The sequence below is a fragment of the Homarus americanus genome, unplaced genomic scaffold, assembly GCF_018991925.1.
Source record: "Homarus americanus isolate GMGI-L3 unplaced genomic scaffold, GMGI_Hamer_2.0 scaffold48681, whole genome shotgun sequence".
Taxonomy (NCBI): Eukaryota; Metazoa; Arthropoda; class Malacostraca; order Decapoda; family Nephropidae; genus Homarus; species Homarus americanus.
Window position 1 is genome coordinate 95,473 of NW_024743462.1, and position 25,726 is coordinate 121,198.

The 25,726-nt window shown below is 41.3% G+C and overlaps 1 protein-coding gene across 10 annotated transcripts in view; it reads right to left on the reverse strand.

The window, feature by feature from the left end:
* The window catches only part of LOC121877168 (dystrobrevin beta-like), an 80,896-nt gene that overhangs the window by 51,429 nt on the left and 3,741 nt on the right, over positions 1–25,726 (reverse strand). For 5 of the 10 annotated variants that reach the window (XM_042382787.1, XM_042382786.1, XM_042382780.1 and 2 more), the window contains exon 1: positions 7,825–8,646. In XM_042382787.1, coding sequence (XP_042238721.1) covers positions 7,825–7,984 — 160 coding nt within the window. In that variant the 5' untranslated portion in view covers positions 7,985–8,646. Of the gene's footprint in view, positions 1–7,824; positions 8,648–24,735; positions 24,782–25,726 lie in introns of those variants that run through there. The other 5 variants (XM_042382783.1, XM_042382779.1, XM_042382781.1 and 2 more) reach the window with 3 other exon arrangements.

The window sequence follows — 25,726 nt, forward strand, 5'->3', positions numbered from 1 at the left end:
ACAGATAATACAGGTACCGGTATTCATTTTTGTATTCTAATGTACAGTAGCCCACATGTTTTCGTATATATACAGATACAGTACACAGATTGATGGTAGTGTAAACATATACAGTAGATACATAAACATTGTACACATATACATAAGTGGATGTATACTGTAGACAGAATATATATACTGTACACAGAAAATATGGTACTGTACATACATACTGTATGTACAGTAGGATTGGGGGAGAGTCGTCCTTGTTTGCCATACTAGATACTTCAATACACTATAACAAGAAATCCATTAAGCTACTATATATAAATGTATGTATAGTTCGAAAACGTATACAGTATGTATACGTTTTCGAACTATACTCATTCATGCTCAATGGTCGAGGATGTAGAACTACCACCGGTTCAAAAACAGGTCGAGTAACATTGCTCAGAAAGCCTTGAATCACATCGACCCCACTACTAACGATGCTTTTTGGGTGAAGGTACAGTATTTAAAAAAAAAGTACTGTATCTGTCAACACTTGGTGTGAAACAATGAGACCATAAATGATAGATAGTGGGACATGCATTTACTTTGGTATAGTACTGTAGTTCAAAATAAATAATGCAATGGTTAGTTATTTCGGCATAATTAAATATGATGTTCGGTTACCAAATATAGTAGGAACAGTATGTCACAGAGCCACACATACCGACCCTGTCATGACATCACGAGTTACATGTAGCTAGCATTTTGGGAGCCATTAGACCCATCCTGGCACATACATACATACTCCTGTACATACATACATACATACATACATACATGTATGCAGGCAGGCACACGTGCACAATAATACTTCAAATAACATACACAAACATGAGTAAAGAACACACACACACACACACACACACACACACACACACACACACACGTGCCAAAATTTATACATAAACACAAATATATACAAAACATATGAACATAATACATAAATAAACCATAGACAAACACACACACATCAAGACCAAACTAATCACGGCGGCTTCCTCCACCTTCAGCTTCACTAATAACCCTGATTACTTAAACAAGATGGGTGGCAAGGACCGCCTGCCTCTTGGTGTCTCCCATTTTCTATTTCGGTTATTATCTCTATCTGTGGTTCATCTTTCTCTTTCTATCTTTACTTCTTACAATGTCTCTTTCTATCTCATTCACCCAAGTTCTCTCTCTCTCTCTCTCTCTCTCTCTCTCTCTGGCACAGTGCCACTTGGTCACATCACCTGGGGAGAAGTTGCCAATACAAGTCTCTCTCCCTCTCTCAATGATGACACAACCAGGCTTTAAAAAGAATGTTATTTCCCAGCTCCGGGCATGAAGGCAATCCTCTCTCTCAAAAGTAACACAACCAGGCCCTACAAACAGTTAGTCCCCCCCACACAGGTCATGGCAGTAGACTCCCCCCGGATTGATTGATACATGTGTCATGGGTCGGTGGTGGGGGGGACCTAGAGCAGCGCCCGGGGTAGACTCAGCATACACCGGCCTCTCTCAGCAGGGCAACTTTAAACTTACTCAAATTTCCCCTACAACTGTTGTTCCCGCCATCAGACACCTGTTAAAACATGAACTCCTTGGTGTTGTTGCTTAGACACGGGGTATAAGCGGACAGGTGATGTAAATTTCAACGTGAAGTTAATTAGATTTCCGAGACAGGTGTGATTCCCTCACTGATCAGCCAATTAGCTGCTGCAAACGTGTGGTAATTTCAAAGTTGGGCCAGTCAACCATAGGACAGGTGTGATTATTTGAACAGGTGCAATAATGTGAGAGGGGTGCGGAGCCTGATTAAACTGTGTTCACTTCTGTCCTTATGATTCCTGGTTTACCCTGGTCTGAATGGGTACTTATCTTTACAGTTGGGTAATTGAGGAGTCAAACCCAGTGCCAGCCATATTGCCTACTTGAATACTGAAGGTTTAGTATGCAGTGTGTTGTATCCGTCAGGCCGAAAATACATTACCTTCTTTCATTAATTTGGACAGGTGTAATAATATGGACAGATGTAATAATTTGGGCAGGTGTAATAATATGGACAGGTGTAATAATTTGGGCAGGTGTAATAATATGGACAGATGTAATAATTTGGGCAGGTGTAATAATTTGGACAGGTATAATAATTTAGACAGGTGCAATAGTTTCAATAGACAGGTGCAATAATCTCATAAAGGACGCATCTCACACAATTCATTTTCCAAAACCGTTTGTTCTATTTATTAAAACCGTGAGTGATAAAGTCGCCGAAAAAATGCAGCTTACACACAGCAGTAAATTGCAATTCCTGGAAGCTGTAAATTGTTTACCTTCCGGGGAGGTGTATATTGTTTACACAGCCGTAAAACTGAACTTCCGTGGAGGTGTAAATTGAGGTTATATAGCTGTAATTCTAATTTATATAGCTGTAAACTTAAGTTATATAGAGTGTAAATCAGACTCATAAGGAGCTATAAACAGAGTGATAAAGGACCTATAAATTAAGTTGATATAGAACTGTTAATTGTGGTAGTATTGTAAATTGGAGGTGGTGTAAATCATGAGTGTTGTAAATTGGGACTTGTAAATTGGAAGGGTGTTGTAGACTAGAAGTGTTGTAAATCGAGAGTTGTAAATTGGCGCCATACTTGAATGACATCGTATTCAAAGGGTACTCCAGGAAGGATCATTGTGTTTTAGTAGTGAAATCCATCATACTCAAAGGGTAAATCCATCCTAAGGGGTTAATCCATCATACTCAAGGGGTAAATCCATCCTAAGGGGTTAATCCACCATGCTCAAGGGGTAAATCCATCCTAAGAGGTTAATCCATCATACTCAAGGGGTAAATCCATCCTAAGGGGTTAATCCACCATACTCAAGGGGTAAATCCATCATACCCAAAAGGGCAAAGTTCTCCAGTGAGTAAATCCATCATACTTAGGGGGTAAAGTTCTCAGGGGAGGGGGAATCCATGATACTCCCAAGGGGTAACTTGGCCCTCGTACCCAAGAGGTTTAAAAATATCACATTGCAAGGGGGCAAGGAGAGAGGGGGAGGTAAGAGTGAGGAGGTAGTGGTGGGGTGTAAAGAGGATGGGGCCTGTGGTGGATGATGTATCGCCTCTCTCTCTCTCTCTCTGCGTATCTTTATGTGTCACTCTGTACCTGCGTCTCTCTTCTCTTCTCCCCTGCATATCTGTCTCTATCTGTCTCTCATAACTAATACATGGAGTGATACCAGCAGCTCCCAGTGAATGAGCATATCTCTTGGTGTTCTCTCTCTATCTCTCCGATAGTCGATGGTGGGAGAACTCTCAGACAAAGAGACGAGCGGCTCTAATATCATGCGTAGGTATAAGATTATTGTCAGAAGAATCCAGTGAGTAAAATGTTGAATTTTTTTAACTGTTTTATCTCTCTCTCTTTCTCAATCAATATTTGTTTCTGCCCATCTGCACTCTCTCTTTCCTATCTTTCTCTCCATCTTTGCTTCTGTTCGTCTATTCTCCTTATTTAATCTCTCATTGTCTATTCTGGCTGTCTGTCTGTTACTGTCTCATGTGTCTCGGGTTATTTATTTATCTATTCCTTTCTTTATTTATCTTTCTCTCTATCTCTAGATCTCTCAACGCCCTACCATCACCAGGAAGGGGGATAGGGAGGGGATGAAGGTAGGGGAGGCGTAGGGGGAAGAGAATATTGTCTGTCTATGATACTTCTCCGGTGAAGCAATAACTTTTAACAGGTATGGTGGTTGCAAAGGGCTTAATCCGTCTGTCTGTCCGTTTGTTAGACACTTCTTTTTTAACCCTGCCTGAGTACGATGACTTAACCTCTTGAATACGATAACTTAACCCCTTAAATATAACATCATCGTACTCGAGGCTTATAGGTCATTGTATTCAAAGGGTTAAGACATCACACTCAAAGGGTTTAAGTCATCATACTCAAAGTGTTTAAGTCATCATACTCATGGGATTGTCATTAACCTCAGGGAATTTAAATTCCTTCCCGTAATCAGATTCATATTCGCTACAGTGTATAATTAATTGTTATCGGTAATAAATAACTCAGTCAATAATAAAAAGCTCATATCTGCCTAATTAATATATATTTTTAGGGGCTAAGTTAATTAACCCAATGAACTAACTATCTTTACTGATATGAGTTATTGCGTTCTTCCCGTTGTGAGTGATTTATTTATTTATATTTCGTCATCTAATGCAGAGTATAGCGCAGTCAATGATCACTAATTAATGGTACTATATAATGCTTTAAGGGAGGAGACGAGTAAAGTCGAGTGCCTACGGTTTTACATCCGCTCGACGGCGTCTACTGTCACAGGAGTTGGAAGGCGGAAATGAAAAGTTTTACACCGCAGAGAGTCGAGTGTTGGAGCGAAAATAATATACAGTACCCTTCACTCCTCACTTGCGCGTACCAGAACTTTATGTTTAATACGACTGTTCCTTCATATAGAACTTGATGATAGTGTTTTCCTTTATATATAAATTATTAATAATGTTTGGAGTACAAATAATTATTGAATATCTTGTGTGTTTATGAGTCGGAATTCCGTGATACACAAAAATATTCCGTATGTTAGAAATATACTTAGTCAAGTCCCTGCTTTACACGTTATACTCGGCAGATGTGTTTCATGGACTTAATTCACCAGAAAATATAAGTACGTTCTTTTAAGCACGAACGATCATTGATTATTAAAATAATTCGGTGCGTTTATTTTCCCCAACACACCGACAATGTAAGAACGACCTATGTGCCCGGAGTGTATCACAACAACGGATTTGACAATTTATATCCCACTAAAATGTTGTCTAAGGACTTATTCACTATGCATAAAATTGATATTTTAAGCACGAATAATCATTAATTGTAAAAAAAAAATGATCGACTTTTAAATACGGATAATCATTACACATTAAAAAGACCTCATTTTTTAAACAAAGTAATTCGCTAAAGCCAGAAAGTGAGTTGCTATTACAACTTATCCACAGAAATAGAAGTAAAATCAGGCAATAATACGTTCAGTAGACGGATTAACTGAAATATAAAAACGGTAAGTAACGTAACAGCCTCCATGAATTCACTGAACTATTCAACCAACTCGCATTATATTAATAGTAAAATAAATATATTCAGTGAAAAATTAAAGAGACTGTGCTATTTATAAGTACTGTAATACTCCCTGAAGGTAATATTAAAGGAGTGCTTTTAAAATTTAATTCGCCGAAATGTGGGGTGTTGGTACAAACCTTTGCTTATGTATACTGAATATAATAACAAATACCCCTCCTTCTCCCTGAACTATGCTCTTAAGTTCATGAAGGGTCATATCTGGGGTCCAAAGAGAAAGGGAAAGAAGGGTTCAAAGAGAGAATGAGATAGGTGTGTGTGTGTGTGTGTATAAAGGAAACGTTTACAGTGTCTATAAACCTAAAAATCAACCCTCGTATCTTTAAACCCTGACCCCCCCAAAAAAAAAAAAAATTCAATGTCTAACAGTTTATCAAAATCAACACCATACCAACTTGGACCTCCTAACCTTACGTAAACACAAAAATGGAAGACTACAGGGCGCCTACCAACCTAAAATAATAAATCTTTGTCAGCCTTAAGCACAATAACCTTAAAACACGTTCACAACATTCAGGAAATGGGAAATAAGCCTTATTTTCCTACATATAAAATAAGTGTTATCTGTACCCAAAAATATATATAAATATTTCACTAGCATAAAACTTATAGAACACAAATTCGTTGATATATATGCAACATTGTTTTCAAGCTTCGGCACATCAACTGGAATGGAAACCGAACCCTTTTTTTTATATTTTTTTCATTGTGTTTCGGGGCGTGTTTAAAGGGCTGTGTGCAGCATAGAAAGTTTGGTTCCGTGTGGTGGTTGTGGTAAATGTGGTGTTTGGTAGGGTGGGGGAGTGGGTAATTGGTAATGGATTGTGGTTAGTGAGGGTGGTTATTGTGGTGTTGGGTGGGTGGGGGGGTGGGGGTGTTGGTGCTTGGTAATGGATTGTGGTTTGTGAAGGTGGTGGTTGTGGTGGTAGTTATGGTTGTAGAGATCGCCAGTTGATGGTGGTGGTTGATGGAAGTGGTATTAGTTGTGGTGAAGTTAGTGGTTGGTGATCTGTGGGTGGAGGTAGTAGTAGCTTGAAAGGTGATGATGGCGGTGGTTGTTATGGTGGTTAAGGAAGGTGCAGGTAGTGGTGGTGGCAGATACGGGAGGTGCTGGTAGTTGTAGTGGCCGGTAAGGAGGTGATGGTGGTGGTAGTGATGGCAAGTACGGAAGGTAGTGGTAGTGATGGCAGGTACAGAAGGTGGTGATATGGCGGCTGATGATGGCAGAGGTGGTAATTGGTGGCAGTTGGTGGTATAGTGACAACATATGTAGGCCAAAGAAAAATATAAAATGTGAAGGTAAACTGACTAAGGACAACTTGTCAATCCAATCATGTTCCAACACCTTGTCAAGTATAAGGCTTCTTGTAATATCGTCTAGTCTCAGCCCTTAAGGACCTCATTATATCTCGCCCTCGACTCATTAACCCCAATTTCTTTCTCTCTTCCTTTACACTATCTGTATCCCTTCCATTCTTTTTCGTCCTCTCTGTATCTCTCCCCTATCCTTTCTCTTCTGTTTCTCTTCCTCTATGCATCTCTCTCTCTCTTTACACAAAAATATCCTTATAAAACACTCAAACATTTTAAACTCTAGCCAACTCTGCCAAATCCCAATTAGACATTTTTCAATTAATTTCTTCCGTCTTTCACGATCTGGGACAAAAAAACTTCACGTTAATTCATGAGTATAAACGTATTCCAATTTCTTCAGGGTTTTTTCTTCAGCAACGAGAATGTAATGCACATAAGACCTGTTTCTAAACCTAAACCAAACTCTATCCATTTCTTAAACCATCCACTCATGGTTTTACTTATCTTCGTGTGTGTGTGTGTGTGTGTGTGTGTGTGTGTGTGTGTGTGTGTGTGTGTGTGTGTGTGTGTGTGTGTGTGTGTGTGTGTGTGTATAGCTGTTCCTGTGAGGACCAATAAGATCATTACCAATTTACTAATAGTTCCACCAATCACCTTTGAAAATAATGCTAATATCACGCGAAAAAGGGGACATTACGGTAATTGAAGATCTTGTGTTTAAAAACCTAAAAGAATAACAAATATCATAATCAAGAATAAATTAAATGAAAGAAGGGAAGATTGCGTTCCTAAAATCCAACTTGAATTGAATGTAGTGGGGGGTAACGTAGGTGTGGCTCTGTGATGCCCCACGACGATTTGGGTTGAGATAGAGGCAGGGTGAAGTACTTGGGTTGAGATAGAGGCAGGGTGAAGTACTTGGGTTGAGATAGAGGCAGGGTGAGGTACTTGGGTTGAGATAGAGGCAGGGTGAGGTACTTGGGTTGAGATAGAGACAGGGTGAAGTACTTGAGATAGAGGCAGGGTGAAGGGTTGAGATAGAGGCAGGGTGAGGAGGCTTAGATAGAGAGGGTTGGGTTGCTTTGAGATAGAGGCAGGGTGAGATAGAGGAGATAGAGGCAGGGTGAAGTACTTGGGTGAGATAGAGAGAGTAAGGTAGAGGCAGGGTGAGGTACTTGGGTTGAGATAGAAGCAGGGTGAGGTACTTGGGTTGAGAGAGAGGCAGGGTGAGGTACTTGGGTTGAGATAGAGGCAGGGTGAGGTACTTGGGTTGAGATAGAGGCAGGGTGAGGTACTTGGGTTGAGAGAGAGGCAGGGTGAGGTACTTATGGTGACATACCTGGGTTGAGGAAGCCATTGGAGGCACGTCTCTTGCTGGTGCGGTTGGTAGTGGTGGTCGAGATGGTAGAGGGGTCCGGGAGACTCTTGCGTCGGGAGGAGAACATTTTGTGCAGGTGGATTACGACAGTCTTCTGATCATGTGTCGGCCGCCGCCACATTAGTTGTGGGTCACCTCTTCTATGACTGGCTACAGCCTTCACGTGTCGCGGTCACCATGACAAGACGTAACAGATTATCTAATGTTCCCTCCACACAGTTACTCTCTCTCTCTTCTCCTCCTCCTCCTTCTACTGCTGTTTCTGTTGCTAAGGTCGGTGTTGCCTACTGCTGCTGCTGCTCCTCACCTTTGTCAATGCCTGATAATGCTCCTCCCGTTTCTGTTGTTTTTGAAGATAAAAATGGCGCTGCTTACTGCTTACACTTCTGCTGCTTCCGTCATTCTTGCTGCAACTGCCACATCATTAACCTCCTTTCTTTTTAACTTGATTTTTTCTCCACTCTTAAAGTCTCAAGCACTTCCGTCAACTTGAAGCGAGCCGAGTCTGTCTCCTTACAAAGGAGTATGTCTATGTGTTTTAGCGGCTGTACCATAAAGAGTCATGGCCGCCGTTTACGAGAGTAAATTACCCTCGCCCTGGGGGGAAGGGGGCGGTGTGGGCCAGAAGGCGGCCACACAGCAGGAGTCTGGGTGCTGACACGTGGATGAGCGAGGGGGGCCAAGAGGTAGCGCGGGAGGACCTCACAGAACACCGCAGGCGGCCAGAGCTGCAGTTATCGACTCGCCTCGACCCGGAGAACCGGTGGGTACTGGGAACGCGTCCTCTTGCCTACCTCACCTAACCTCCTACCTCCACCAGGTGATGCGCACGTCCCTCTCTCCTCCTCCCTCTCCCACCCAGTGAGTCGAGGAGGACCACCGTGCGCTATCACCTCGCTATCTTACCCAAAACCAGCATCCGGAAGTCCACGTGACATGTCAGGACAAAGCCGACACTCAGGAGGGCTGGCCACCACGGTCTATCTGCCCCCTAAGACTCTCGGCCCAACCACCAATACTTTTACCCGTGATTTAATTGTGATTTAAATAAATTATACCTGTGATTTAAAACAAAAATATAGCTGTAATTTATCTATATTTTTTATATATCTTTAATTTGCCTGTGATTAAATGTGGAATAGTTGTGATTTACCTGAGATTTACCTGTTATGTACACGATGTTCAGGCAACTGTTCCCATGACCTGAAGACATCTTCATCTGACAAGCGTTATTGCGACTTAGCGCTGACCTAGGCGATTCCTATGACTTATCAGTGACGTAATGTTCTTGTTATTCGTGTCCCTGTGACTTAGCCGTGACATACAAGTTTCTGACATTAGCTTTCCCCAAGTTTCAACAAGAAGCAATTAAACTCGACAACGGCGCGTATGAGGAGGCTGTTGACATAGCTCTCTCTCTCTCTCTCTCTCTCTCTCTCTCTCTCTCTCTCTCTCATGAACCAGATCTCGCTGGCTCACCCATGGCGTCCAAGGTAATTTCCTGGGCAAATATTTACCATTGCAATCCCGGGGTCCAGCTGCTGCCTCCACGTCGCCTGAGGAGCCCACAGCAAGGGGAGAGGGGGGGGTTAGAAAGGGTGAGGCAGGGGGTATGGAGAGAGAGAGAGAGAGAGAGAGAGAGAGAGAGAGATGTATATGCGCGTCAGTAAGTAAACGTCCACACAGGAGCACAAAAAAGCTGACCTTTAAGAGAATGTACACAATGATCTTCCCACGCTTGTTACATTACCCAAGCTCTTCGCCAAAGGTCACCATCACCCGAGGTCAAAAGGTCACCATCGCCCGAGGTCAAAAGGTCACCAGCAAAGAGAACACAATAGACGACATATACAGAAATAGCTCCATTAACCGACGCTACGACCCTGCTAGCGTTCAGAAAATGACTAAAAGAGTGTGTGAGAGGGACAGTGAAAAGACACAACCAGGCTGTGATTATCTTTTGCCATTTTACCGTCCCTTTCTAACAACCTTCACTGGTGGTTATAACTTTGGCCCAGATAATGTTGCTTTCTACAACTCTTATACTAGTGGCTGTACTTTAATATCTCTCACTATAGTCTTAAATGATGTACCAACTGTGGGTATAAAACAAAGAGGGGTGACACTACTAAGCCTGTGTCCTAGCCTGACATACCAACCAAGAGTTCTCCTCGACTCGCGTATAAGCCAAAACCCCCAGAGCCAGTCTACGGATATGTCAAGCCAAGGTTCACTGTTTCGTGTTCAGGGGAAGGAGTTAAAAGAAAGATGGATTATTTCTTTATGTGTATGTGTATGTGTGTGTGTGTGTGTGTGTGTGTGTGTGTCCAGCTATTACACTCAAACTGCTTTAGTACATTTACAGAGGGACATTGTCAAGCTTTCTTAAACAACACTGGGCCAAGGTTTCTTAAGAATAGTCCCTGGTCTTTCTATGATAAAAACAAATTCTCTAATTATACTGAAGACAACCTAACCTAACCTAATACTTCATAATCTCGTAATCTAATATATACTTATTTCTAAACTACCTAAAAAGTCTCCCACGTATTATTATTATTATTATTATTATTATTATTATTAACGTATTGTAAATTAGACACCAAAGTTTAAATGATCCTTATCGTGTTATTCAATCAGGCATTTCTCACGCCCTCGTCCCTGTAGTAATATTCTGACACACACACACACACACACACACACACACACACACAGAATCATTCTCAGTATAGCGGCCTTTGGTGGAATTAAATACAAAGCTTAAATGTTTTTCTGAATAATTTTTGGGTGAACAATTTTATCCTGGGTCGAAATGTCATGCAGCTGTAAGGTCATGCAGAGATGTAAGGTCACGCAGATGTAAGGTCACGTAGATGTAAGGTCAAGTAACTGTAAGGTCACGCAACTGTAAGGTCACGCAACCGTAAGGCAATATTGGATTACATTCCAGTCGAGGTGTCCAAAGTGCTTTTTTACGCCATCATCACCGATTTTTTTCCTCCTTTCTTCCCTGCCTGCACTGAATACACCCCCGCCCATGCCCCACCCCAACCCATGCCCCACCCCCACCCATGCCCCACCCCCGCCCATGCCCCACCCCCACACACACTGCAGCCCCGGGGAAGGTTGAAATAAGAGCCGTGAAAAGATAGTTTATAGTGTATTAGTGATTATTGTATTCTGTAGTGTGTGTGTGTGTGTGTGTGTGTGTGTGTGTGTGGGGAAGCCTTGTTTATCATCATCTCTTGTTGTTACAGTCGTCGTTTTATTCGAGGATATAGACTCTCTCTCTCTCTCTCTCTCTCTCTCTCTCTCTCTCTCTCTTGTGTCTATATACCTGAACCTACGTGTACCTGCCTGCCTGCCCATCCAACTATATCTATCTCTCCCAAACACACAAACACACAATCAAGCACAAACACCAAACATATTTATACTCATATCTCAAACTATACCCCCGCCCCCTTCTCACAGTTACCCTAATTATTAACAGAATATAACCCGCCTTTAACGCCGTATTCACTCCATTAATAGTGTGTAATATATTAATGATTCAGAGCCTAAAAATTATTTCCCACCAAAAGATTGTTTACTTTTGAGTGTTTGCATTATGTAAATCTGGTGTTTGCGTCTGGGGTTCATTTTGAGAATTTGTTTATTTATTTGTTTATTGTTGTTGTTGTTATTATTATTGTTGATGTTGTCGAGATCAAATTTATACACCCTCCTTCCCTTCCAAAACCAAACCTTGAATCTCTCACTCCTCCTCCCTTCCTCTACCTCCCCTCCCCTCCCCCCTCTCACCTCCCTACTTCCCCTCCCCCCTCTCACCTCTCTACCTCCCCTCTCACCTCCCCTCCCCCCTCTCACCTCCTCTCTCCCTCCCCACCTTCCTCATTTGCATACCCAGCACCCAGATCCTAACCTCTCTCTGTGTCTTCATTACCCACCAACACCGCTACCCACCTATTCCTCACCTACCCCTCACCTATCCCTCCACAGTGCCACCTATCCCTCCACCCAGCCTTTCACCTACCCTCCTGTCTTAAACCCTTTAGTTCAGCCGAAAGAGGAGGAGGAGGAAAGGAGGGAGAGAGAAAGGAGGAAAGATGTTGTAAGTAAGGAGGATAAGAGGAAAGGAAAAGGAGGAGGAGGAAGAAGAGAGACGATGGGACAGAAGGACGGAAGAGAAGCGATGGAGGAGGAGGGATAGTCAAGGAAGACGAGGAGGAAAGGAGAATAAAAAGAAGGAATGAGGATAAGGGAGAGATTAGAAAGAGAGAGAAAGGATGAAGAAAAGACAAAAATGGCGAAGACGAAAATAAAGATAACGAGGAAGATGATGAAGGAGACGAAGATCAAGGGAAAGAAGAAGAAGAAGCAGATGAAGAGGAGAGAATAAAGAAGGAAGAAGCAAAGGCTGGAGAGGTGACCAGAACATGGAAATCGGTACTGACAAAAGAGAGAGAGAGAGAGAGAGAGAGAGAGAGAGAGAGAGAGAGAGAGAAATGACGTCACGTTCGCTCAACCAATAAGCGTTCGTTTCCGTACTAGTAGCAAAATGTCTGAACGTTCGTTATTAAATTTCCGAACCAATGAGACGACGAAAACGACATAAAAACCAAAAACCAAAACATTTATAAAGGAAATAAAAAGGGGGTAAATAACTTAACCTAACCACATAATTAACCTAACCTAGTCCAATCTAACCTAACCTAGTCCAACCTAACCTAACTGTAACCAAACTAAACTTAATCTACCCCTAGTAAAGCCTACAGAAACCTAACTTAACCAACCCAATCTATGGTAAGCGAGTGAACGAGTGAGCAAGAGTGAGGGGGAGGAAATAAGTGAATAAATGACTATATGAGTGAGTGAGAGGAGAGTAAACAAGGTGAGTGGGTGAGTGAGAGGGGAGAGACTGGCTAGAGTAAACACAGTGAGAGGGCGAGGCAGGTCCCCCCCCCCTTCTCACTAGCTTCCTGTGTTGTCCAGTTTATAGGCCGCATCTATCACTTCCTCTCTCTCTCTCTCTCTCTCTCTCTCTCTCTAAAGTTAATTGTTCACTTTTTTTGTTCCTGGTGTGTGTGTGTGGAGAGAGAGAGAGAGAGAGAGAGGGGCTCATTATCTCTCTCTACCATTATGCCTGTAACTAATGAACCACTTATTAATGCCTAATGTTGCATCTGCTGGGAAGTGTACACACACACACACACACACACACTAATACTAACCTCTTCTATCGTTTGTTTTCATTCTTAATAAACCTGCACTTCCATAATATTACATAAAATTTACTTCACTGTTTCCTGATCTTTAAATATTTCACTTTAACCTAAAATCGAGAGTAATTCCGGCGCGATGTAAACGGTCGCGGGATCCTTGTCTGGGGAGCTAATTTGCGTACACGGCACAGCGGCCCACCAGCACAATGGCGCGTTGAGGCAGAACAAAGTGGAAGCATTAAGCCCGCGAGCAAGACAGAGTGCTAACATTACCGCCAACGCCCAAACACTTGCTCGCTGGAACAGGTGAGGTGAGGTGACGCAACACACACATACAGAGATACTCCAAGGTAATGTTTCCTTTAACCGGATTCTGAGAGGTGATTTTTTTCAAGAGTTACATTTCAATTACCCGGATTCCAAATATATCCTTTAAGTTAACTTCTTAAAAAACCACTAAGAGTAAACCAAACATTTATATCGACTTTTGTATTTCCGCCATTAATTCTAGAGAAAACACATAATAACACGTTCTCTTTTTCGCGGAGGATAACACGCAAAAAAAAATAAACCTCGCTAACTTTTAATTCTCGTAAAGTTTAGCGAAGAGCTAGAGTACAGAACTGGAAACACACAACATCCGAACGTAATTCCCCGGACACTTTTGGTAATATCTGGCATCTTATACTTGAGAGTCTTAATGTTAAAAAATTGTACGCAGGGATTTGAACATCTATTAACATTCACTCATTTTATATAATTCAGTGTTTTTCTTTTTTCTTCGTGTTATTCTGACTACACAGACGTCAGCTATAAACCAGTTCAGGTCAGATCATAGCCAGGTGTCGAGGCAATTTTAAATGGAACTGTAACTTTAAGAGAGAGAGAGAGAGAGAGAGAGAGAGAGAGAGAGTTGTGGTTACTCATGGTGTTGCTGTAACTAAATCAACACCAACCCTCTGTTCACCCATCACACACCTCTTCCCCTCCATCTAATCCCTCATCCACATCTCCCTTCCCCCTCCTCAATCACCCCCTTCCCCTAAATCCCTCCCCACTTCCCCCCTACTTATGTTGAATCAAAGAAATGACTTAGGGAGGGGGTAGGTAGGAAGGTAGGTACTGGGGGTCAGATATACGTCGTGTGAAGATCCTAATGTCCAATATCGTGCCAACTTGAGGCGGGAAACCTTCATCGTGACTCTCTGAAACTCGCCAACACTCACCGAGGGTTCAAATTCTCAGCAGAAGTTTCGTGTGTTGATCTTCTTCTCTCCTGCTGGGTTAAGAGAACACTTCCAGTTTAGGGGGTCGAGTCCCAAGGCAATTCCGATGACAATTTGGTAAGCTATTTTTGGTGTGGTGGATTAACGAGTCCAGCTATATGCATTCTCACATCTCGTGGTAAAAGTTGAAGGAATTTCGAAGTTGGGACCATTGGGAATTTTCTTTTCTTTTGTGCACTGGCTTGAGCGAGTCTGTAAGAGGTCTTCTTTACACCTTTAGTTATGAGGATTTTTTTGTTTTGTAAAAGTCTTTGAAGTGCCATCTGTGTGCCTTGACTTACGTGAGCTAGTTGTGTTTTTACATCTCCAGTTATTAAGAAAATTTAACGTGGAAATATTTGAGAAATCCACGGTGTTTCTCAACTCAAGGCAGCCATTTAGATGAGTTATCAGATTTCCAAATATAAACAAATGAACGTTTGATTCTCTGCGGACCAGTTTAGACCAATTCTCACGTCTCCAGCACAGGAGAGAAAATAGAATCGTGCGAACGTCTGGTAATCCACACGAGACTATCGACGCCCAACTCTCGATCACATGGTAACGATTTTCACAATGGTGAGTGTGTCAAGTGTGGTGGTGAAGGACCGTGGAGGAGGATGGTCAGCTTAGCCAGGGCTTTGTCTACAACACGCCCATCCCTCCTACCCAACCAACCTCTCATCTTCCTTCTTCTCCTCTTGCTCTTCCTCCCTCTCGTCTTCCTCCTCTTCCGCGTCTCCCTCATTCGAAGTCACGTGTAGAGCTCGTGAGGTTTGGAAAGGTTACCAGTGCCTTCCTGGTCTGTCATCCTCCTGCTGGTGTTCTTCCTCCTTCTTGGTTGTGATTCAGGAAACATGTAAACACATTATCAATTCCTCCTTTTGTTTTAACCCACCTGACCACTCGTCCTCCTCTTCTTCCCCTTTTATAGCTACTGTGGACCACGTGGGAACTCCTCAATGTCCCTACTTCATCATCAACTCCCTCTCTCTCTCTTCCTCATTTTACTCCTCCAAAACCAAATATACGAACATAAAGGCGTTGGAGAATGACCATCAAATGTCTTCCTTCAATACCCCTTAACTCCCTCCCCCTCCCTCTCTATAGTCACATAAAAAAGACATTTCATATTTAACTAGATTATCAACAATTATTTAACTCTCTCTCTCTCTCTCTCTCTCTCTCTCTCTCCTCCAGGTGTGGTCACTATGTACCTGAAGTGTATCTCCTCCTCTTCCTTCTTCCTCTTCTTAAGTTGTAGGTCAGGTTGAAGGGCTTTAGATAGACACGACATATCCCTGATCTCTGCATGTAACAACTGTCTCCTACTTCATTACCTGCACCTCCTCCTCCTCTCTCCTTTTCCTCTTACTCCTCTTTCTGCCCCATCCCTTTCCCATTCCTCATTCCCCCTCCTTTTCTTCTTACTTTCCTCTTTTCCTCCTCTTTCTTTCCCTTTACTATTCCTCTTTCCACATCTTACTATTTTCCCCTCTCATTTTCCCCTTCCCTCTTATTTCTATTCTTCCCTCTCTTCTTCCCCCCCTCCTCCTTCACCACATAAACCAAAACCCCCCTGTCCCCGCCCCCGCCCCAACGAGTATGTCAGAGAGAGATACACACACACATGGGACACGAGTGAATGTTGATGTAGCGGACAAAGGAATAAATAATAAGAGGGTTTCCTGCGGTGGACAGGGAACAAAGTGACCCCACCAGGTTCCCATTTAATCTCTCTCTCTCTCTCTCTCTCTCTCTCTCTCTCTCTCTCTCTCTCTCTGCGTAATACCAAACCACGTACATGTACCTGTGTATGAATGTACTTCTGTGACTGTATTTGCGTCTCTACCTGTACATGAACATAATCGCCTACACCTGTACTTTTACCTGTGCTTACACCGGCGCTATTATTTCGAGAGGACAAAATAATCTTTAAAAAATGAATCAAATAAACACTAATTGGTCATTACTATCCGGTTGCTGGGAGGTAAGGGTGGTGATGAGGGAGCTATGGTGAGGGTGGTGATGAGGGAGCTATGGTGAGGGTGGTGATGAGGGAGCTATGGTAAGGGGAGCTATGGTGAGGGTGGTGATGAGGGAGCTATGGTAAGGGTGGTGATGAGGGAGCTATGGTGAGGGTGGTGATGAGGGAGCAATGGTGAGGGAGCAATGGTGAGTGTACTTGGTTACCTGAGAGCCGATAGTAACCTGATTATCACCTGGCTCTTACCTCCTCCTCCTCCTCCTCCTTGTCTTCCTTCTTCCCCTCTCCTCCTCGTTTTCCTCCTATTCCTCCCCGCCCAACCAACCAATCATTCAACCAATTAAAAGCTCCTCTTCACGGATCACATTTAATCAACCAATCAACTGGCACAGCTAAAGGTCGAATGTCTACGCCATCGTGGAGGTGACGTCATAACCCGCATCATCGTGGTGGTGACGTCATAACCCGCATCATCGTGGTGGTGACGTCATAACCCGCATCATCGTGGTGGTGACGTCATAACCCGCATCATCGTGGTGGTGACGTCATAACCCGCATCATCGTGGTGGTGACGTCATAACCCGCATCATCGTGGTGGTGACGTCATAACCCGCATCATCGTGGTGGTGACGCAACCCGCATCATCGTGGTGGTGACGTCATAACCCGCATCATCGTGGTGGTGACGTCATAACCCGCATCATCGTGGTGGTGACGTCATAACCCGCATCATCGTGGTGGTGACGTCATAACCCGCATCATCGTGGTGGTGACGTCATAACCCACATAAGTCGACAGGGCACTGAACTAATTACCTAAAACACGACTCAAAATAAAAACAAATACTGAAAAGGCGTCAAAGTTAAGCCGAGAATCCCCTCCCCCCACCCCGTCACCCCATCCTCTCACCCCGTCACCCCATCCTCTCACCCCGTCACCCCATCCTCACCCTCACCCCATCCTCTCACCCCTCACCCCATCCTCTCACCCCTCACCCCTCCAGAGAATTCTCCCAAACTTCCAACTGCTTCGTAACTTGTGCATAGAGTAGAGGGGCCCAGAACATTGTTATATGTTCCCTACCAAGGAGAACACTGCCATAACTTATGCACCGGGAGAGAGAACAATGTTATAACTTGTGCACCTCACTTTCAAGTAACCTAATCTAACCAAACTTAACCTAACCAAACCTTTACTGGGGAGAAGACGAGATGCTGGAGGGAAAGAGAGGGAAGAGAGTAGGAGAAAGGGAGAAGAGAGGGAGAAGAGAAGAGGAGGGAGAAGAGAAGAGGGTACAGTAAAACCAAATTACACCCTGATCATCAAAAACAATCCTTCAGTAATGCCGATCAACTGTCCACCCTAACTTTCCTCCCTCTTTATAAAGTGGCATCAATCAGTATAAACTAACCAATCAACTGCGTAGATAAGCCATGGGGGGGGGTGGAAGGGGGTATGTAACCTCCGCCAATCAAATCCCTGAGTGATTATCAAAGATATTATCATTGGTTGGGAGAACTGAACTCGTGAAGGCTTCAGATGTATAGCGACGTCCCCCTCCCCTCCTTCCAGCCAATGATTGTAGCTCTGTTAGTCCACCCAGAGATGTGATTGGCGGAGCTTATCCCCCTTGAATGTGACGATTTAATCTCTATGTTGCAAGAATTAATTCATTGTCCTCAAGTGGATAAGTCATCGTACTCAACAGATTAATGCATTGTACTCAAGGGGGGGCAATGACTACAGAGGCTACTAAAATCTAAACCCAAAACTTGCATAAAAATTATAAAAAACAAAAAATTAAAATAATTAAATATCTTGACAAATTTAATCAGGTTCTGCAAAGACATACCTAATAAAAGGCTAAATAATGTCATTGATTTACGTTAAGTACTTATTGTTTTCGCTAATAAATGTTGGTGAAGCGAAAAACACGGACATAAGCACAAAATATGAACGAACGGACGGACGGACAGCCTTAAATCAACACCGTCTCTCTGTATAGGAAAAAAAAGGAGGCCCATTGGATATAACGTTACGATATCGGAGCATTAACGACTTGGAACCCGATTACAAAACATCTCTTGGTAGTTATCGGCGTTTCAACCTCATCGCCGTAATATTAACAAAGGATAACATTACGATATCGGATTATTAACGCCTGGGAGGATACCTAAACTAGTCTAAATTTAACAACCAAGACGATAACACTCTGATCTTATGACGTCACTGATAACCAATTATATTACTTTCACTATACTCCCTGGTCTACGTCACCATCTAATAACCAATGATATTCCTCTTAATACACCCTTGCTTATACTCATTGGACATTGCCAACCTTCCCCCGTGTGTGTTAAATGTACCCGTGTGGCCAGCAGCAACTCACATCAACCACCACCATTATCACCTCATCTCCCCCACACGTTCCTCCCTCTTAATATATATATACGGCAGTTAATGAGTGATATTAAGCGACCATCACCCGCGTCGACATTTCCCCTTCCCCATTCACCATCGTCTACTATAAGCTGGATCTGCGAACGAACACCCTCATTAACGAGTTCTTTTCCTTCATTGACGAGCCCTCACCCTCATTAACGAGCACTGACGAGTACACCTCCTTCATTAATGAGTTTCTCCCTCAGTGGAAAATCCTGGATCCTTCAATTAACAGATGACTTTCAACCCTCCAGCCCTAAACACACAAACTAAGCAATTTCAGATGATAACACCGCGCGCGCGCACACACACACACACACACGTAGATACATGTCCAATTTGGCCGGGTGCTTTAGGTGAATTAAGTGGGTCAGTGGGTGAGTGGGTGTGGTGAATTAGGTAGGTGGGTGGGTGACTGGGTAGTGAATAGGTGGGTGACTGGATGGCGAATTAGGTATGGTAGGTAGGTGGGTGACGTGTCTTGTAATACATTAGTTACCAACACACACAAACCCATCCGGTTAAAGTTTGATAAAATGCAGTTGAAAAATAACTGGCAGGTTTTTTGTTTTTAAGTCCAACACGTTAAATAAAAATCGAGTTCATGCATTCAGGATTTCTGGGTAAAAAATATATACAGTATATACGTATAGATATATATTTGTTATAGCCAGGGATATACTGCAAAAGCCAACAGAGTATTGGGAAAGACTTGAGCGGCTCGGGTTTAAGAATGTCTATCGGGAATTTCCGCGAAAACTATCCATCCATGCCGGAACCCCGACATTTTCAGCGTCATTTTAAAAGTCATGTCTGCCTCAAGTCACACTATAGCAAGCATACAGTACGATGGCACATATCCAAGCACACGTATGCATGCAAGCACTTTTCTATTTTCTCCCTTATAGCCACCCCACATACAAATGTTTGTTTTACACACACACACACACGACGGCTTAGAGTAGCATAACCTAGTTGAATAGTTTACTGCGTCTCGTAACATCGCTGTAATCTATGTAATTCTTAACATATATGATCAGTCGTATAAAATAGTGGAGGTAGAGTTATATACTTTAGTTAATGAATGTAATGAAATTGAAGAAAAGTGCCCGAAAAATATATTGCGGTTTAACTTGATCCAAACTACATCTGATTGTCTAAAATGATGGATGAAATTGATAGATATAAAAAACAGAGCTTATGGAGGGAAATATACGAGTGGTCGGTTGTAACCCAAAAAAATATTTTCTCTTGGGGTTAGGAGGTGAGGGAGAGAGAGCAGCTCATCCAACGGAGTGCAACAAAATATTACCCACAAATTTACACACTTTGGTTGGGAGGAAACATTACACAAATATACACAAGATTTCACACACACACACGTTACCAATACACTGGGATAGAACAAATGACTAATAATTCAACTATTCTACCAGTATCCTTATTAACAGGTTCATTACATAACAAAAATTACAGTTATAATTAAAACAACAACAGCTCCGCATATTATTGTCTCTGGTACTCTGAGGGTTACGTCTGTTTCATTACACCAGAAACAACCAACAATCAAACACGTAGATAAACACAAGTGATGGAAGAGCCCTCGGTCAACATATTATAAATAACTTTACCTCCATCAACTTAAATACTGTAAGTTATAAGTTGGCCAGGTTATTCATTGATCACTGACACGTTGGATCTATGTGTGTGTGTGTGTGTGTGTGTGTGTGTGTATCGTATCTCCAAGACTATGAAAGCTAGATAATTAAACCTTGTCTTATATACTTAGGGGAACTTGAGTGTTACCTTTAAAACATAGAAACACTTCCAACTGCACCACCAGCACTTACCTCCCACCAAAAATAAATCATTCCCACCACCTCAACAGTTTATAACCACCACTGTAAATTAAAACTTTCATAATATTAAACCCAAACACCATTAAAAATAGGTAAATAACCCCTAAAAACCATTAAAATAGGTACATAACTCCTAAAATACCATTAAAATAGGTACATAACTCCTAAAATACCATTAAAATAGGTACATAACCCCTAAAACACCATTAAAATAGGTACATAACTCCTAAAATACCATTAAAATAGGTACATAACCCCTAAAATATCAAAATAGGTACATAACCCCAAAACACCATTAAAAATAGGTAAATAACCCCTAAAACACCATTAAAATAGGTACATAACCCTAAAATACCATTAAAATAGGTACATAACTCCTAAAATACCATTAAAATAGGTACATAACCCCTAAAACACCATTAAAATAGGTACATAACTCCTAAAATACCATTAAAATAGGTACATAACCCCTAAAATACCATCAAAATAGGTACATAACCCCTAAAACACCATTAAAAATAGGTAAATAACCCCTAAAACACCATTAAAATAGGTACATAACCCCTAAAATACCATTAAAATAGGTGCATAACTCCTCAAACAATGAGAAAACGTAAAAAAAAAAACAGTAGCAGTCATCACATCACGGAAGCCTTACATGAATGCTGATCCACCAAGTAAAATATAGTTGTTTGGTTAGGTTAGGTCAGTTTGGGTTAGGTTAGTCAGGTTGGGTAGGGGTGGGTTAGTTCAGGTGGGTTAGTTTGGGTTAATTTAGGTATTAGGTTAGGTTGGGTTACTTCAGGTCGAGTTTGGTTCGGGTTAGGTTAGGTTAGTTTAGTTTAGTTTAGTTTAGTTTAGTTTAGTTTAGTTTAGTTTAGTTTAGATTTAGATTAGATTAGGTTAGGTTAGGTTAAGTTAGGTTATGGAAGGGTATATCATATTACATTAAGTGAGTTTGGTTAGACCTCATAGAAGCTCAAAATTATTATTTTTTAAATGTTTAAATGCTCAACTTTCATGGGATTTTGGTATGATAAAAAGCTCAGAGTTTTAGGCTGCATCATGTACAGTGTGCAAGATAGGGTAAAAACTAACACAAGATCACAGTTTATTAGTAGAGGGAAAGATGGATAAAATATTATTGTTAAAAAATTATTACTGCAACTTGTGCGAAGCTGGGGACTTTACCTAGCAATAAAAACAATGTAATAAATGTACAGTCACCCACAAAAGTCCTGTTGCCTCTCCTGCTGTTCCACGAACCACGAGATCCAGACTTGTCAACCTGAAGCAATAGACTGATTCAGATTCACGAGTCTGAATCTCGGGGTTCGTGGTTCAGGGGAAGAGGCAACAGAAGTTTTGTGGGTGACTGTACACACATTAGCACTTAACATAATAGTATCTTTCAGCTGTAGTCAGCATTAAAAGACTCCCCTTGAATGGAGAGAAAGCCTGTCTAGTAACTGTACTGTACTCCTGCAGAAATGAGTGACGTAAAAACTTAACCAGAGTATACCTGTTGTACATTCTTGTCTTCAGTGCAAATTGTGAAAACTAAGAAGTCTTTCCCTATGAACAAGAATATCACAAATGTCATTACTGTACTGTTTTGTATCACTTAAAACATTCAAGTAAAAGTGTGCCGAGTTCGTCAAATACGGTGCATCACAATGAAATTAATCTGTTATGCTCCTACTTGTACTTTGTCAAGCCTCACACTACTAAGGTCCAACTCATATATGCATCCTCTCCACTAATCTCTGATACAGTAATATTAAGCCCAAATTCTCTTAAGCTTTAACCCTGTTCTACTAAGCCCCTATAGTGTCACGACACTCCTACCCTATTTACCCACACATACAGTACTCTGTGAAGACCCATTCTGTTGAAAATCTGCCCCAGTTCAATAAACTGCTTCGTTCCTCTATCAAGCCCCAAAATAAATTAAACACAGACTGCCAGGTCACAAATCAAGTAGTGTAGGTCACCACTGTAGTAATCCCATACTAACCCAAACACAACTACACCCATACTCTTCAAAATCCTAACTCTACATTAATCTAACACCTATCAATTGTTTATTCAGCAGAGCTACAGCATCACTTACCATTCCTACTCGGCCAAACACACAATCAACCAATAACCAAACTCTGCTTGGCGTTCTCATCACCCTCCCCCCCAAACCCCTACCTCATCAGACCCTACACCACGTAAAACGTCACTCCATCATTCTCCCAGTTAGTCTATTATACCATACATCAAGATCAGCCACTCCTACAGTGCATCCAGTTATCACGCACAAAGTCTGTCCAGTTCTAACAAATTCACCAATTACAATGCAAATTAAATCCCTTATGAAATCAAATTACGGGTGACATTTTCTAGTGCCATCCACAAAACTGGGATTGAAGCATGTTTTAATTTAGGGTGTGCTAAAAGACCCCATCAGTCACTTTTATTTACTTTTGGGAAATTCATATTCATACTGCATACCTATATTACTTCTTTAATTGATGACACTACAGTGTAGGGTACAGTACTGAATAAATTTACTGTACCTTGTACAGTATCATGTTACTATCCTATAATGTACTATGCTTTCATAAATAAGGTTTGCACCTCTAGATTAAAAGCACTGGACTGCAAAAAAATCTTCATTCCAAGCTGGTAACCTAAACAAACCACAGGAAGAGGAAGTAGAACACACTGGTACTTTCAACAAATCGTCATCCACTACTTACTGAAGCTCTTACCCAAAATGTTCAGAAAATGCATTCAACAGAGTAAAAATTGCTTCCTCAAAGTGTTGGTCTGGGCCAAAAAAGTTAACAATCAAGAAGAGTCATCAGGTGTCTGAATCTGTTTCCACATACAAACAACTTGAACCACCCTTCCCAATGATATCCACAGGAGGTCAAATATGTACGGATAACTTAATTCACATACCCCTACCCCTACCAAAATCACCTTACCTAATCTACTGAAGGGACGGTTAAGTTAGCATGACAAATTTTGGAGCAATTAAGTTTGACAGGAGTGCCAGCCTGTGGGAACTAGTATGTTATGGGTGTAGGCGGTTGGTGATTATATGTAAGCGGCCATGGGTGTAGTGGGTGGCCCGTATATAGTACTGTAACACCAATATAATACCAACCAGCTAACAGATCCTCTTGTTTTATAGTACTGTCTTGTACAAGGAAATACATGGAATATTCTCTCAAAAGAAAATACCAGTACAGTATAATATAACATGCTTATCCATACCCGTACCCGGTATATAACCCTGATGCAGAAAACTCAGAATTACACAAACCATTTATAAAATATTAAATACTGTACAGAAATTCTGTTTCTAAGTACACCAGAGAATTTTCTCTTAACCACAAGCAGAGTCTTTAAGAAACAACTACTGTACCATGAAATAAACTACAGGTTAGTTATTCACCATGGAGTTGGGTGAAGCCTTAACACAGGCAGATGGTATTGACCCCAACTGACACACTGGCCCCAAACTAGTGTACTACAGTAGTTGGATTACTGGAAAATGAAAAACAACACTCTGTATGTAAAGATATACAGTATCGTAATAAAATACAGTATACTGTACTGTACATTATCTTAACAGTAAAAACTCAATGGAGCAACCAAAGCACCTAATTGCTAAATTACATTACTAACTTGGGACCAGTAGATGGAGTAAATAAAGGTTTACAGTGGGTATGTTCACTCAGCCTCATACTTTAAATGGTAAACCTTTGCTTTTAAAATCTCACTTTATTAAAGGGTATTGGACCGTTGGTTGCAATGGGGAGGTGTCATAATTATTTAAATTAGTCCTAACCACTAATGTCAGGTCACCTAGGTTGTGACATTATACTCAAGCTGCCTAATGGTGTACAGCTGGACATAAAGCTGACTCAGCCACAGTTAATCTTAAAGCATACAGTATCTGCATTCATCTCTCTACTCAGAGTTGGTATTTTTTGTCTCATTTATTTGGTGACCCTCTTTGGGTCTTAAAACTAATTATTTAGCAAACACCTTGGATTTTTTATTAAAAATAAATACAGTACACAGTACAGTACTTACCAACTGACGGTCACAGCTAATGATACTGAGAAGAGTCCATGGTCACCTGAAAATGGAGAAAATACCAGATAAACAATGTGCAAATACTATACTGTACAGTAGTGATATACAAAATTTAAAAAATATTAACATAGCTTTGTATTTTCCACTTAATTCTAATTACAGTAATATACAGCATTATCTTATAAAAAAACATTTCTTTTAAGTTGTTTTCAAATACTTTAAAGTTAAATTTCCAATTTATACTGTACGTACTCCTAAATGCAATCTAAAAGGGTATAAAAACACTCGGTATACAACTGCATACAGTATAATACTTCCCACACTGTTTTATACAAATGATTTTTATTACATTTTTCTGTTCTCGTACACTGTCCAATCACGAGACCAGTGATCAATGATAATTGCTTTGTCACTTTTTTATTTGTTTACATGCAAGCTAATTCTCAGTCTCCAATGTAACATTAGTTTTTATATTAAAATCTAACATACAGCTTCCAAACTGGGTATTGAAAGTCGAAAATGCTATACAATATGGTAAGTCATCACTTGTTTCATGCACTCAAGCCAGACACACCACATAGAGGCTTGTTTTAATTGCAGTATTTATTTCATTATATAAATGTAAATGACAATATGGAACTTTATAAAGTTGATGAGTATTATTTGAATGGATTTAAGATATGTAGGTTATTAATTAACATACATCTTAATACCTTTCATTTGTTATCTTTCAAATGGTGTGAAAAGAAACCAGACAAACATTATTGCCAATTCTGTTCATGAAGAGTGATCCTTCCCAGACACAAAATATATCTGCAACAGGAAATTTTGAGCCGTTTTAAGTTATATGATGTACGTAAAACACTGTCCAACTTGCATTGCCACAGGCACTGGACCTATGAAGGATGGCCCCACTAGACCTCTCAGGATAACAGCTAGGCTTAACTAATTGAGCCAACCAGTATAAATATATCAAACATATCATATT